Source organism: Pocillopora verrucosa, chromosome 14, assembly GCF_036669915.1.
Source record: "Pocillopora verrucosa isolate sample1 chromosome 14, ASM3666991v2, whole genome shotgun sequence".
NCBI lineage: Eukaryota > Metazoa > Cnidaria > Anthozoa > Scleractinia > Pocilloporidae > Pocillopora > Pocillopora verrucosa.
The window spans coordinates 15,325,327-15,340,837 of record NC_089325.1 but is presented as its reverse complement, the minus strand read 5'-3'; the positions used below and the strand labels follow the sequence as shown (position 1 = coordinate 15,340,837).

At 35.3% G+C, this 15,511-nt stretch overlaps 1 protein-coding gene across 1 annotated transcript; it reads right to left on the bottom strand.

Annotated features, from left to right (window-relative positions):
• Nucleotides 1-329: 329 nt before the first annotated feature.
• On the bottom strand, nucleotides 330-14,345 carry LOC131774744 (dual 3',5'-cyclic-AMP and -GMP phosphodiesterase 11). Its single transcript, XM_066161962.1, has 22 exons — nucleotides 14,255-14,345; nucleotides 13,712-13,783; nucleotides 13,213-13,302; nucleotides 12,567-12,704; nucleotides 11,973-12,055; nucleotides 10,816-10,882; nucleotides 10,678-10,725; nucleotides 10,476-10,551; nucleotides 9,498-9,565; nucleotides 9,037-9,129; nucleotides 8,110-8,160; nucleotides 7,058-7,204; nucleotides 6,165-6,272; nucleotides 5,874-5,983; nucleotides 5,062-5,149; nucleotides 4,384-4,484; nucleotides 4,194-4,271; nucleotides 3,561-3,624; nucleotides 2,950-3,108; nucleotides 2,504-2,602; nucleotides 1,578-1,619; nucleotides 330-536 (listed from the first exon to the last, which is right to left on the bottom strand). The coding sequence occupies exons 1-21, from the start codon at nucleotides 14,282-14,284 to the stop codon at nucleotides 1,614-1,616; spliced, it is 1,776 nt and encodes a 591-aa protein (XP_066018059.1). The 5' UTR covers nucleotides 14,285-14,345; the 3' UTR covers nucleotides 330-536; nucleotides 1,578-1,613.
• Between the last annotated feature and the right edge of the window lie 1,166 nt (nucleotides 14,346-15,511).

Genomic DNA, 15,511 nt, shown 5'->3' with positions numbered 1-15,511 from the left:
TTTTTTACCACATCCTTATTGCCATTGCCATTGTGGTTTGCTTCAAAGTCTCTATCGTGACAAGAAAAGACTTTTCAAAAACCTGAGCTAAAAGTCGCCATTACAGTCATGAGGTGACTTCTTCTCAGATTGTGAAAACATCACCCACTGTAAGGGACATCTGTTCTTGTCACCACTGTTCTCACACAGACAATTAGACCACCCCATCAAATGTAACCCCATAGTTGAACCTATTTTCTTTTAGTAAATGCTCTTGTATGCTTGTTGTTAGCAACCAGTAAAGCCTTTAATTTGATCCCATTTGTTGGATATTATGAATAGAGAAAATATAACAGACACTGCTATAGTTTTACTTGACCATGTACAATAATATTTATACAAACACCAACTGGCAATGATCTTACTATTCATTTGCTAGAAAAATTAAATTCATATGATGTCTATTTACAAGATTGCTACTTTAACTCTTTTAATATACTATTTGTCTTCCAATGAGACAGGCATACTTTTCTGTTTGATTTCCTCTCATCTTGAGGCTACAAAAGAAGAAAGAATTCAACTGAAAATATGTTAGGGCTAAGTGTTATCAAACAAGAGACTCACACTCTCCCAGGACTTACCATTGTTTGCAATTGGGAGCATTAATGCAACTCCTACTTGAGATCCTACGCTGTCAACCAGCCCCCCTCCCTCCCTCACCAGCAATCTGCCCCCTTTCAAATTCCCTGACAGTAGGCTGACCTTTAGTAGAGGAAGTAAGAGAGTGGGCCCAGGAATGAGGTTGAAATTACCCCCTTTTTGCCGAGAACATCACATTCAACTAGAGTTTCCTCAAAAAAAAGGACAGACTCAAGCCCTTTTTTCACAATACTTCTGAGAAGGAGGAAAGGGAGACAGCTTCAGTGATATTTTCTGTGAAGTGTCATCCTTCTTAAATGTCTTTTCAGCTGAGCTGCCAACTTACAAGAGAGAGCTATTACATTGTGCCAAAATAATTTCAGAGAAGAGTCCTTGTGGTGTGCCCTCTGATGTTTAGATTTTATTACTACATAGCTCAAGAAAAAAATAAAAATTTATCAAATATGGCCAAAATATACACTTATCAATAGCCTGACTGAAATTAATTGACAATTGTCATGATATTAATATCGAATAAATTCAAAATCGATATCAATGCCAATCAATATTCATCACATATTAATAAATCATTAATTTTTATCTTAAATAAAAGGGTTAAATGTACTTATTGTGTTGAATTAACCTTTAGAAAACTTTACCTTATGAAAGTCAGGTGATTTCTAACCCTTGACAATATTATTCTCAGGCAAAAGTCAGAATAATATTAATTCTATTTACCAGTTGTGGTTAGTTAAATCCTAGGCAAAATGGGTTTAATGTGGTTAAATCAGGTGTTAATATTCAACTGATGTTACATTACATGTTAATATTACTTTTAATCTAAATTTTCTTAAACACCAAACAAAATAATAATTTCATGTCAACAATGGGAAAAAATAGACATTTTATGAATGATTGCCATGAATGGGATGTGAAAAAAATAATGTTTACATACTTACTAGGTATTACAAAGATCATGCAAGCTCACAGCTCAGCTAAGGCTATCAAGCAAATAAAAATAATAACAAATGTTCAGTATTTACATCATCTGAGATCTCATCTCTTTCTCCACACTTTGTTCTCAATCTGTACAAAGAAGACGAAAAAAACAATTTGTTTGAAAATTCCAAGCATCCAGCTATTGGGAATCAAAACCTTTTTATAAGTCTCATACAAAAAAAAACTAATTAAAACTCTTTGAGAGATAAGAGTTAAGCACTCATTACCATCTTCTTTTTGAGGTCAATAGCCCAAATTTTCGAACTCTATTGATGGCAAAATTGTCCTCTACAATCCAATTAGTTCATTTCAGAAAGCTGAGCAAGTGAACTTGAAATAATAGAGATTAAAAGGGAAATAAACTTCTATTAATCCTTGTTATCAATATTTCGAAAAAAAAACCTTCTATTGTTATCAGTTGAGTAAGGCACTAAAAGAGTTTGGTGACAGGTTTGACCACAACATGACAGTGTTGTCAAATGGTAACCAAATCGCAAGAGCTACACGTCACCAACCATCAAACTACACAACCCAAAAGAAATCAAACAAAACATTGCCACTGGAAACAGACAATGACACAATTTTGTTACCACCGCGCCTCACTAAATTGAAAATTGCAGTACATTGTTGGAGAGAAGGAACAACAATCTGATCAAAGAGCCAGTTCAATCCAAAAATATAGTTTCACTAGATCATAAGAAACAAAAAGGTAAGGGGGTATTTGTATTCTACCAAGTAGCTGATAAATAATTTCACCACATCATATAGCTCAAACTCTTTGGTTACTCTAACTCCATTTTGAGTGAAAATCAGTGTTCACTGAGGCTTGTAGCAAGATGTTTAGTAGTAATAACAGTATCAACAAAATGTATAGCTTTTGTCACACCTGTGCCTTGTAATCATCAGCTAGTTTCTGCCATTGTAATTTGTTTTCTCTACAGCCCTCTTTAAGCGGAGCAAGCTTTGGACTCATTAGTGTAAAAGCCTGCAAGAAAACTTAAAGATTCATCTACCTTGAAGTTCTGAGAAATTATAATTAATGTAGAGTTCTTTTTTTTCGATAGCTAATCAAAAGCCCAAAAGATAAACTTGAATTGCCAGTTGCTTATTAGCCAACAAATGAGAATTACTGGACATAATGTACAAGTTCATCAACCTTGTAAATAAACTGTTTAATTCCTTGTTACTGAGAGCGGGATTATTTTATTTTATTGCAGTAAAATTCCATGACTTTCCATGACAGATTAAGAAAAAAATTTATGTTTTCCTAGAAAAGTTTGATTTTACACACAATGTTGAGAACATTGAACCAAATGATTGAATGCCACTCACCTTATACAGAGGTAGACAGACAGAATCTATGAAACCAACTTGCATTTGTGGAAGTTCATCTTTCTTTGCCCTGTCCATCATAGCCATGGGTGTGGATTTCAACTCTTGTTGTTCAAGGTCACCTTGCTGAAAGAATTCCTCAGCCACAAGTAGTGCTGTCTTTAATGAGAAATGAAAAAAAAAAGAAAAGGTTGAGACAAACAGTAGAGAGCTGCTTGCTTTATATCAATAACAAATGTATGATGAGAAAAAACAATCCACTTACTTTTAAATAGGAAAAATCAACAGCAAAAACAAAAGAAACAGAACAAAATTTATTCAACAGCTGTGTTGAAAAAAAATTGTAAATCTTAGCATTGGTTTTTTCAGTTGATCTAGCTCTCTCAAGTCACACCTATTGGAATATTATCTGGTAATATTAGTCACCAAGATTATGGAAAATGATTGTTAAAAAAAAAAACACTCAAATTTTGAAATTGAGTTGTAATCATCACTGGCATAAAATTTAGAACAAGAACAACTACATTTTTCTTCTCAGAAGCACAATTATTTCAACAAACCATTAAAATGGTTAACCACTTAACTATGACCAAGCAGTAAAATCTCCTTACCCTTCTCTGTACAGGCCAAGGTTTGGTGATGGCTGAAAGATCACATGCTGTCATCATCATAGCTCTGAATGCATATAAGATATAAAGTGTTACTTAACCCTTTAACTCCCAAAAGTGATTAACAAGTAACTTCTCCCTATGCAATCCACACATTATCCTGTAAAAGGGTTATGAGAATATTCAAACTTATCAGTTGTTCTCTTGATTTAAAACCAAATCCTGATGACTACTTCATGTTCTTTGAAAAATTTACAAGTGCTTAATTACACCAAATTGCTTGAATGAGAAATCATCTGGTTACTTGTTAATAATTTACATGAAAAATGCAGTACAGAAAGTCAAGTGGAGTAAATTTCTGTAACTTGTGTGCTATTTATAATTTGCACTTGTGTTACAACTTTGCACTTGTGCTACATGAAAAATGCAATTGTTTTCTGCCAATCAGATGCGTGTAGTTTTTTCATGTACATTATTAGAACAAGAATCTGGGCTGGTTGGGGTATGTGAAATAAGCAACAAGGCTATAAATAGTTACATCAATTAAAAAATGACCAAAAAGCACAATTTCTTGATACTCAGTTGTTCAACAAAAGTTGGAAAAAACCCTGACAATATTAAAAGATGTTTTCACACCTCAAAAGTTCTCTGTTTTCATCAGTTGACCAATCTTCAAGTCCAGCTTCAGCTTTCTTGAAAAATTCAGCCCGTTTCCTTAGACGAAAAAGATTCAGAATGGAAATGCCTCCTTGACATTATTCCCAAGAACAAAAATCATTATCAAGTGCATCAACCTGGTAAGAACACTATACTGTCTATTACTTACTGGAAGTACAAGGCTAGATCAGTTGCAATGATTGCTTGTTCTACAAGTTTGATCACTTTGTTATAATCCTCAGCTGAGAGAGATCCAAAAATTTCATTTCCCTAAAATGAGATATTAGGTAAAACAATACTAAGTAAAGTAAAAGAGATAAAAAGTATTTAATTCATTACTCATCTAGTGTGAAATAGTTATTAACATCAGTCAACATTATTTGACAAAACATAAAATACTGCAATTTTCAGATGAGCGAGGCGTGGGGGAAGTTTGGTGACCAATTTTGATGTGAAAATTCTGTTATTGTCATGGGTAACTAGCTCTGTTTCTTATGGCAATATGTTATTTCACTTCTTTTGCTGAACTTTCATGTTCAATGGTTGGTGATAATTAGCTCTTGAGATTCAGTTACCACCCCTTTAATTGAGGAAGGTCACCTGTGCCAAAACCATAATTTCATCACCTTACTTATCCACATCTCACTCAACTGATAATTGCAGTAGCAAGGTGTAACTGGAAAGGGACAGAGATGCTCTGAATAAACACTAAGTGTTCCAGAAATTCTAAATCACAAGCAAAAAAGCAATGAAACTGTACAAGATAGGGATTACTACAAAACATAACAAGCCATCTGGCCTAACCTTAATATCCTATCTCCCTTACAGATTAAACAATAATCAATACCTGGCTGTTGATGATCATAATGCATTGATCAAAGTGATGATGCTCCATAGTTGATGTGCTATAAAGTTGTGCTAATGCCGAGGCACTCCTAAGGGTGTGGTGAATAGCTAGTTATCATAATTTGAATATTACACTTTAGCAATTTACATAATTTGTAGGTTGTGACATTAGTCAGGGTAATTTAGTATTATGAACTGTGTTGATAACATAAATTTTTTGCCATAAAGAGTTTCAAAGCTGATGTTTCAAGTGTTAGCCCTTTGTCATAGCCCTTCATCCCTTCTTAACCTCTAACAAAGGGCTAAAGCTCAAAAAGTCAGCTTTTAAAATCTTTACAATGGCCAGTTCAGGTTATCAACCCAGTTGATGATACTAAATTACCCTGTTATACTCTAACACCGATGCAGCACAACAGTTTCTTTAGAAACTTACCCCCTTTATTCATGTGACAGTAGTCGACTGAGTTTAACACTCAAACAACCACTGTGAAAGAGGAGAATTTTGTTAAAGAAAATGGAATGAGACCTAAGACTTAACCTTAACCCTTCAACTCCTAAGAGTGACTAGCATCTAATTTCTCCATACAGTATCATTCAGACATCAAACATTAACGTCATGAGAACAAAGAAAATGATCACCAACTTAAGATGCCCTTGGCTGTAAAAAACAAACTCTCCTCGTGGGTACTATTGGAAATGTACTATTGGAAATGTATAGAGAACAATAAGGAGAATATGCATACTGATGTTAGGGTGCAAAACATTACATAAGAAGAACTTAACACACTCAAAATGAGTGTTCTGTCCACTTACTTTATTTGAAATGAATTGTTGGTTCCCCTGTGATCAAGATCATGTGAAAGACAGGCAACTAGAAGAGCAAATTTCTCTTCTGGAGTAAACAACTTCCCAAATTCGTCCACCTATAATCCAAAGTATCACATTGTGGAAAAAAACTAACACTAATGCCATATATAACAGGTATTTCCTTTTATGAAAACATGTTATGTTTATCAGGGCTCCGAGCTCATTCCTTTTTTGAGGTTGCCATGACTTGATCTGGAATCACAAAATGGTTGCCAGAACAAAAAAATGGATAACTACCTTGAGAATGGTGAACATTGTCTGAGCTACATTAAATGCATGCCTCCAATTGTGGTACATCACAGGCCGGTAGTTTTTCTTCACTGTTAGGATCCAGCGACAGAGAACCTGATGAACAAAAACATTAAAGTTGGTTACTAATGATGCAGCACATTTCATATGAGGATTGTACAGCAAAGACTAAATTTAAAGTAATCATAATCCTTTAACCCCACAAGGCTAACTGGCTTCTAGGTTCTCCTTACAGTTTCACCTAAGAGTCAAATGAAAATGTTGTGAGAACAAAGGAAACGATCACCAATTTAAGAAGCTCCTTATTGCCAAACAAATTCTCCCCACCAGTACCAAGGGAAATGTTAAGAGAACACAGTGTGGAGAATATATATGTTTATGTTAAGAGTGTGAAGGACAAACAGCCAACACAAGGAACCAATGAAAAGTCAATGAGAAAACAAAAATACCCTGTGCATTATGGGAAAATACAAAATTGTTTTATTTTTGTTTGTTTGGTTGAAAGGGTAGCACAACTTTTCTAGGCCAACAACAGAGTGAAGTAAAACAAAATAAATGAATTTAACCGTTTACCACCCTAACATCAGTATGTATATTCTCCAAACTGTTCCCTATACATTTTCCAAGGTGCTGACAAGAACGATTTTTTAAACAATCAAGAGAGTGTTAAGTTTTTGATCATTTCCTTATTCTCCTGACCTTAATGTGTGTTTAGTCATTCTTAGAGGTAAAAGGGTTGATTCTGGATGACGTTTCACACTCAATTGAAATTTACTCCGTAATAAAATAAAATCCAAAAATATATATTAAGTATTCAAACAATTCTGTAAGCTAAATTAAGTAAAAACAAATAAAAAAGGAAGAGCAGTACACTGTTTTACCTGGTACTCCACATTAAAATGCTCATGTAACTTTAGGTCCATCACCATAGCAAGAGTGCCTAGAAGAGTATCTTGATCACTGACCAACTCATCATCAAAAGTGAACTCCAACAGATTAAGAGTTTTGATTGATGGTAAAGGAACAGACTGCCGAGGAGAAGGATAAAAAATTAAGGTAAAATAAATACAGTTAGCTTACCAGCCAGAGAACTAATTTTGCCGGAGCTTATCCCACTCTGAAGTGGCAGATGTGATGGCCTAATGGTAATTGCCCATGACAGTGAATGGGTTAGCCTAACTAGGGCTTAGTGTAAAGTTTAATTTGCAAAGGGGTTTTTTTTTTTTCGTTAGTTTTGAATCAAATTGAGATAAAACCCAACAAAGTTTAGCTCTTATTCCTGCTCTTCTACACAAGAAATTATAGCCAAATGGATACTGACAAATCATCAGGGAAGTCTCACTGATGAAATGCTGTGTGGGGGGGGGGGGGATGTTGTTACTTTGCTATAGACACTTCATGCAATGGAAACTGTAAACCATAAACCATAAATAGTCCATTTTACAGTTGTATACTTGGTTGTCAAGCCTCTGAAAAAGAGTGAGGCTAATTAAGCCTTTCACTCTGAAGATCTCATTAGCAATTCTCCTTACTGTCTGCCGTATAATTCTTATGATGTTATTTTGGAGAATTTGGTATTGGATCAACTGATAATTGATACTTTTCTTTGTTCTCATCACTTGCCTACTTAATGTTGTTTCAAAAAAGGAAGGAGAAATTCAGTCTTGGTCACTAATGGGAGTTAGAGGGTTGACATGGACCTTGCTGCTTTTGAAATGTAAATCACTTTTCTATCATGCTAGCTATACTGGCTAGACAGTGGTCCCTATCACAACATGGTCACCTTCAGCCTCACTCCAAATCAAAGGCTAGGCAACAAAGTACACAATTGTAAATAACCCATTCAAAGCTTTCAAGTGATATTGAAAAATTCTTAGACTCTCCAGGTTTTCCATGGAACCTGAATTATTAATCAAATGTAAAAGTTGTGTACCTTTAATTTGTTAGCTTCCTCCAAAGGGGCAGTGGCATGGTAGGAAAGAACCTTGAACACAACACAAAAACAAAAAATTAGTGACTTAACCCCAGATAGTGGAGCAAGACAAGAGGAAGGTACTTATTTTGATCATGGTGTTCATCAAAAGCTGGCCACTAATTCAAACATTCAAGACATCCATTAAACTTGCAGTGATTTCATTAATCCTTTACACTTAAACATCAGTATTCATATTCTCCATACTGTTGTTAAGCATTTCCTAAGGTACTGACAAGGAGAATTTGTTTCACAATCAAGAGCTTCTTCAGTTGGTGATCACTTCCTTTATTCGTGTTACCTATATGAGTGATCCAGGGGTGATATTGAAAGGACAAATAATTATTAGATGTTAGTCACTCTTAGGGGTCTAAGGGTCGAGATGTGGTACAAATGGACAGTCAAAAATAGCAGGCAAGTAGATGTGAGGGGCTGGTAGGTATTTCACTGCTAAGAATGTCCAAGCTTTCCCAGGAAATTTTGAAGTTCTAGAATCTTGCAGCAGCATCATCCTTTATTTTCCAGGTTTTCCCCAATAGTCCATTTTACAGTTGCGTGTTTGGTTGTCAAGCTTTTGAATGGGAGTGAGGCTAAGGGTGACCTTGTTATGATAAAAACCTTGCCTCTTTTTAAATGCAAATTACTTTTGGTATCATGCTAACTAGATACTGGTCTCTCTCACAACAAGGTCACCTTCAGCCTCACTCCAAATCAAAAGCTTGGCAACTGAGCAGACAACTGTAAAATGACCTGGTACTTTGACATTTTTGGATGTCAACATGTATATGTTAAGAGTACAATGACTTTTGAGAAATGCCACAGACAGATGGATCTACCTGCCACCCAACTGTTACTGAAACCCTGAGCTTGTTAATAAACAATTCTTACCTCCAGTGCAACTTTCTGTTTTGCCATAGCTTTGTTGACATTTTCATACATAACAGTATTCTGGATTGCCATGCCACAAAAGATTGCAAAAGCCTGTAAAACCAATGGAAAATAAGAAATATCATTACTGGATATGAAGGAATATTTTGGCATTTATAAGTACAGGTGGGTATTGATAGAGCTCTATAATTTTGCATCTCTGTATAAGGAGGTCAACAAAAATCAAACTGATCCTCACAGATGTACTGCAAAAGAGGAAATTGAATAAAGAAAAGTCTGAATAAATTCTGGCTTTGAGAGAGTTCAAACCTTTGCCTTCCAGATATTACATGACTGCCACTACAAACTGGGCCATGTTAGCAGCAGCAAATAGGTTGAGATCAAATAATTCACTTGCCCATCTAAACAAGTTTCAAATCATATCTACCATAAATTAGTACACACTTTGTCAGAAGATATACCTCAAAGAGATTTTCATCATTCTTGTTGAAAGCTGTGCCATCAAGTTTGTTCAAGAGTTGGACAACACCTGAAAAAAGAGAAGAGGAAAACGAACTTTTAGGAACTTTATTCTTAGAGAAAATGACAGTTATTAGCAAAGGATAGAAGAGTGGGTCTGGCTCATAAAAATCCTTGTTTGTTAACCCTTTAACCCCTAAGAATGACTAATATGAAATTCCTCCTTACAGTATCACCCCAGAATCACATATCAAGGTCATGAGAATAACAGAAATGATTGCCAACTAAAGAAGCTCTTGATTGTTAAACAAATTCTCCTCTTCAGCACCTTAGGAAATGTATAGAGAACAGTGCAGAGAATATGCATGATGAATTTAGGTTGTAAAAGGTTAAACAAATACCACAGAACCAATTATGAAAAGAGTATTAACGACCAGACCAAACTAGACCAACCCAGTTGGCTGGGATCTTCATTATTAAATGCAAGGCACAATTATTGTAAAATTTTTAGATGACTGAATGAGACTACTGACATCAGTTTGGGATTTACATCTCTTAAAGTGTTATGATCAAAAGCAGACCATGAAATTGGAGACATATCACTTAAACAGTTGTTTTAAGCTGCTGACAGTCATGTTGCAGACCACTTAACAAGCCTCAAGAGGTGGTATCCAATCATTTTGCATGCACAGTCATTCTGTTCCATTGATTCATACCCAAATTGTCAATACTCTGTTTTACGCTTGACTGCTTGTCTGCCAAGCCTTTGAACAGAAGTGAGGCTAAGGTTGACCTTGTTATGATACAAACCTTGCTGCTTTCCAAATGTATATGACTTTGTTATCATGCTGACTAAATATTGGTCTCCATCATGACATGGTGACACCTTCAGCCTCACTCCAAATCAAAGTCTTGGCAACTAAGTACACAACTGTAAAATGGCCTATTATTGAGACAGACATTAATATTCACTTCCTCACCTATAATTTCTTCACTGCTGTTCTTAATAGGCATACATAGAATTGTTTGGGTGACAAATCCTGAAGCTTGGTCAACCTGTGTAACAGAACAGGAAGAAAACATAAGTGGGCTGTGCAGTAGAGTAAAGCTTGCATTTTAAACTGATCATGTCACATATGGTTGCCAAGAGATGTCATTTAACATAAAATATTGAATACATACAGCTGGATCAAATCTCTCATCTTGATACGCATCGGGAATATTTAATGTCTGAAAAAATAAAGGAAAAATCACAGATAATAACTTTTTAGTACATCTACATAAACCAAAGTCTCCCATACAAAAAAAGGCATCTCAAACCTCGCCAGTTGTTGCAACATGACCTGTAATTCCTATATTGATAGGAAATCGGACTTCTGTCTTGCTACTGAAAAGAAGAATATAAAACAACTATGACTAAAAGAACTAGACTGTTGAGGGCTACAGTCCTTAACCCTTTAACTCCCATTTGTGACCATGACAGAATTTCTCCTCACAATATCAATACAATATCAACCAGATAAGTGATGAGAATAAAGAAAAATATCAATTAGGGGATTATTAGTTGATCTAATATCAAATTCTCTGTAAATATATGAAAATCATACATGTGAACTGCACTTGAAGAAATGAATATGGAAGCAATTCTTGCAGTTCTGAACTCTACTTAAGCAGTAGTGAAATTAAGGCCTGAAAAAAAGTCAGGCCTGTATGGGATTTGACCTCTGTAATACTGGTGCAGTGCTTTACAACCTGAGCTAACAAGCAAACTGGGAGCTGGTCATTATGTTGGTTCCAAATAAACCCTTGAAGGGGCAAATAAATGACTGTAAATACATGAAAATCATATATGCAAAGTGCGGTTGAAGAAACAAATATAGAAGCAATCCTCACAGTTATGAACACTATTTATAATATTATAATAAGTACTACCAAAAATTTCAGGCTTTATTTTCACTACTATTTAAATAGTGTTCATAACTGCAAGACTCAAGTGGCATACGTCAGTTGTTGTGTTTGGTTCATTTGTAATGTTTTAACTTAATGTCATGAATAAGTTGTCTATATGGTGTAGGTGGTAGTTAACACCTGTTGAGGGGAGTCTGTCTAAGTTAGTAAACCAGTTTTCCAGAGTCAGTTGTTGAAAGTAATTGGTGCTGTAGGTCTGGCATTGTGCAGAGTCCCAGTCAATAGTGTGGTTTACAGCCAATAACATCACAACAAAACTGACCAATCAGTTTATACATACTCACTCGAACAATCAAATTACACCATTACATTTTATTTCTTAACAAATAATTCATTGTTTGAGTTTTGTTTATCACTTGGAGCTTGTGTCTGGAAGCAGACAATCAGAAAATATTTACTGCATATGGAGTTTAGTCTTCCTGAAGCTCAAAAATTTTGTTGTATGCAGACTGGGCACATGAAACACCCAGGATTCAATGGATTAATAATTCTATGAAAGTTACATTTACCATGATCTGTGTTTCACCACGGTCTGATCATCTTCATTTAAATAGTCCCGGGCCTCTAAATCAAAAGCTTGAGAAAAAAGTGTCTACAATAAATAGAGAAAAAAAAATTAAACTCAATTTTTGTTAAAAATTGCTTTTCATAGTAATACTATACTAACAATTCTCTAAGCAAATGTTCATTCTTACTACCTACAACATATATTTCAACTCACTTGGATCTTCTTTTGAATATATTGGTTAGGGATGTTCTTCAATTTTTTTTTTATGATTTCAGTTTTGGGTTATGCTTCATTTCCGTGACTTTTGTGAGATTGAGATTGAGGGGGGAGGGGGGGGGGGGAAGGACTGAGATGTAGCAGTAAAGGAAAACAATTGAAAAAATTGAGGGAGGAAGAGGTAGGGGGGAGATAGGGGTGTAACCAAACAATTCTATTGCTATTACCACCAGTAAACAACACAAATTGGATTAACTTACTCACAAGACACTGTACTTACCAATCACCAAGCAAAATTTATTAGACCCTTTTTTCCCTTCAGTACACAGCATCAAAATTATAAGTATTAGCGTTTCAAACGAATAACTTTAACTCATACCTTTGAAGAAGGATCAACTAAGAGAACTGAACATCTTTCACATTGAAGTAGAGTCTGTGTGATCATCATAATTTTCTGTACAATGTTGTGAAGTGTGCTCTGTTCTTCAAAAATTGTTCTAGCTAAATCCAGTAAAACCTGGAAATTAAAACAAATTTTACGTCTTTGAATCAGATGTGCAAGATAGCTATGCAGAGCTCTCAAGTTGATTTGCTGGAAAAAAGTGAAGTTGTCGATGCACAGCCTTAAAAGTGATGCTGTGGGCAACACTGTCGAGAGGGGGGGGGGGGGGCGGTGGGGAGGTGGAGAATGGGGGCATGCTCCTCTGAAAAATTGTGAAAAAATGATGCATCTAAGGAGTGCATTCATTTATCCTAAGCAAAAAGTTCTAACATTGGAAAGAGTTAGAAGCAAGCACAAAGGGAGCATGGAGTAATGTTAATTAGAAGGATAAATTAAAATTACAAGTAGCAGCAGTAGTTTGTTACCTCAAAATGAATATTTTAAAGCAGAAATCTTACATGCATGAGAAATAATATTTCCTGCATGAGAAATTAAGATTGAATTTAAAGTCTAACGCTCAATGATCGAGACTTAAGAGCTCTGTGCAAGATAGGTATGTAGTAGTGGGTTAATCATAACACACCTGGTTTCTTCTAATTTCAAGTTGTGCTCTCTCATAGAGTTCTGCATTTGTAATTCCAATTCCACAGAAGACCAAGTATTTGCTAAATATCTGCAAAACAAAGAGGTCATTGATGATGACCTTACTTTAAATCATGCAAAACTTGTTAATTCCTTACGTATATAATATACTTTCCCCATGATATAAGCTGTGAGAGAGGTAAGGGTTGGGTTCAGGATTGGCGAAATTTTACCAGTAAACTCATGTAAACTGAATTGAATATCTTCTTTATTCAACAGCCAAGCTTAAAATTTTACCATCTGTCTTTTTCTTTTGCAGTAAGGATAGTGTTCATCATCGCTAATTCTAGCAGTGTGCAAGACACACCAAAAAGTTAAGAAATAAATGCACCATCACCATTCAACCAATATTTATCACATGCTGAGCATTAGGAAATAAGTTTGTCTCCTACCAGACTTCACCCAAGAAGAGTAATAAAAAACGCACTACATATTTTTACCTTTTCATCTTCTCTGGTAAAAGTGTGATCTAAAAATCCTCTTTTATTTATAACTTGAGCAACGCCAATAATCTACGAGGGTAAAGAAAATATAGGTAAACAAACAGAATTCATTGCCAAAATCAAATAAAGCCATAGGGATTAAAAAAAGTGGCTTTTTGCCATCACCATTTCTGGGCAGAATTGGAAAATTGAGAGTTGGTTTGGTGAAGGAAGGAAGACTTCAGAATCAAGTGAAGCATCCTCAGTGCAAATAGATGGAACCAATAATTAACAATAATAATTATTAACACCAAATACCATTACACCATTATTAACACCAAACTCAACCTTTATATGATATTTGGGGAACTCAAAAACAACACACAGGTAGTGGCAGGCAGTTTTTCTCACCAGTGCACCATTCTGTGAGTTAAAGGGGCACTGCTACTTAAATTACTTTGAAAAGAACACCATGATCCTGCATGCCTTGTTTTTGATTAAAAAAATATGGGGATGCCTCCCTTTATCTGCCAATAGGATTCCTCTTCTTAAATGACATACCTCTCCATGGTAGTGATCTCTGATTGGCATACAAAGAATACTTCTGGTGTGGTAACCAGTTTTTTTGTCAATTTCCTGGTTAAATCTTGAATCCTGTTGAGGAAATAACATTTTATCATGAACATTCACTTGTGACAGGAACCATCTTATAGTGGAACCTCTGTTCAAGAGACATCCTGTGCACCTGAAAAGATGTTCCCTTAAAAAGTTCCTCCTTAGGCTGTGATAAAAGTTGCAAAGATTACAGGGATATATATATTTTTTTTAATCAAAACCTACTTTTATGTTTTTGAATGGAAGTGACTGAGACATAATCTACTGCTTTTTCATTGATTGCCTGTGAGGGAAATAGTTTAACCCTTTAACTCCCAAGATCTCAATGGTAATTCTCCCTACTGTCTACCAAATGATTCTCATTATGTTAGTTTGGAGAATTTGGTATTTGCTTAATTAGTAATCACATAATTGATATTTTTCTTTATTCTTATTACTTGTCTGCATGATATTGTATAGATATAGTAAGGAGAAATCCTGTCTTGGTCACTCATGAAAGTTAAGGGTTATAATCCATATATATTTCTTAGTGTTGACCAATTTCTCACAACTGTTCTCAGAGCTCTCAGGTTGATTTGCTGGCAGAGAGTGAGTTTTGCTACCCAATGGCCTTTGATTATGATGCTGGAGGCTTCACCTTCCTGGGAGGAGGGGGGCAAGGGATTGGTTCTTACCATTTAAATTGAAGGTGAATAGGCCATTTACAGCTTTGTACTTAGTTGCCAAGCCTTTGATTTGGAGTCAGGCTGAAGTTGACCATGTTGTGATAGAGATCAATATCTAGTTAGCATGATAACAAAGTAATTTACATTTGAAAAGGAGCAAGGTTTGTATCATAACAAGGTCACATTTAGTCTCACTCCTGTGAAAAGGCTTGGCAACCAAGCACACAACTGTTAGATGGACTATTCCTCCAGCCAAACGTGTCTGACTCGTGCATTTAAAAGCCCATGTTTGAAAACACACCTCTTCTTTCATTGGACTAGTGAAGCACAGAAAGAAGTTAATAATACAAGCGTATCTTGGTACACAAATTATTTAACCCTTTCAGTCTCACTAGTGACCAAGACAGAATTTCTCCTTACACTATCAGTATAATATCAAGCAAACAAGTAATGAGTTTAAAGAAAAATATCAATTAGGGGATTATTGGTTGATCCAATTCCAAATTCTCCAAACTAACATTATATGAATTGTATGGCA

What these genes read in the sequence shown, in the direction of transcription:
- LOC131774744 (XM_066161962.1), bottom strand. Translation starts at nt 14,284, where the DNA reads ATGCCAATCAGAGATCACTACCATGGAGAG. An exon ending in GAGATCACTACCATGGAGAG is followed by an intron (nt 13,784 to 14,254) that starts GTATGTCATTTA and finishes TTACCCTCGTAG; the next exon opens with ATTATTGGCGTTGCTCAAGT. An exon ending in CTTGGCCTGTACAGAGAAGG is followed by an intron (nt 3,109 to 3,560) that starts GTAAGGAGATTT and finishes TTCTCATTAAAG; the next exon opens with ACAGCACTACTTGTGGCTGA.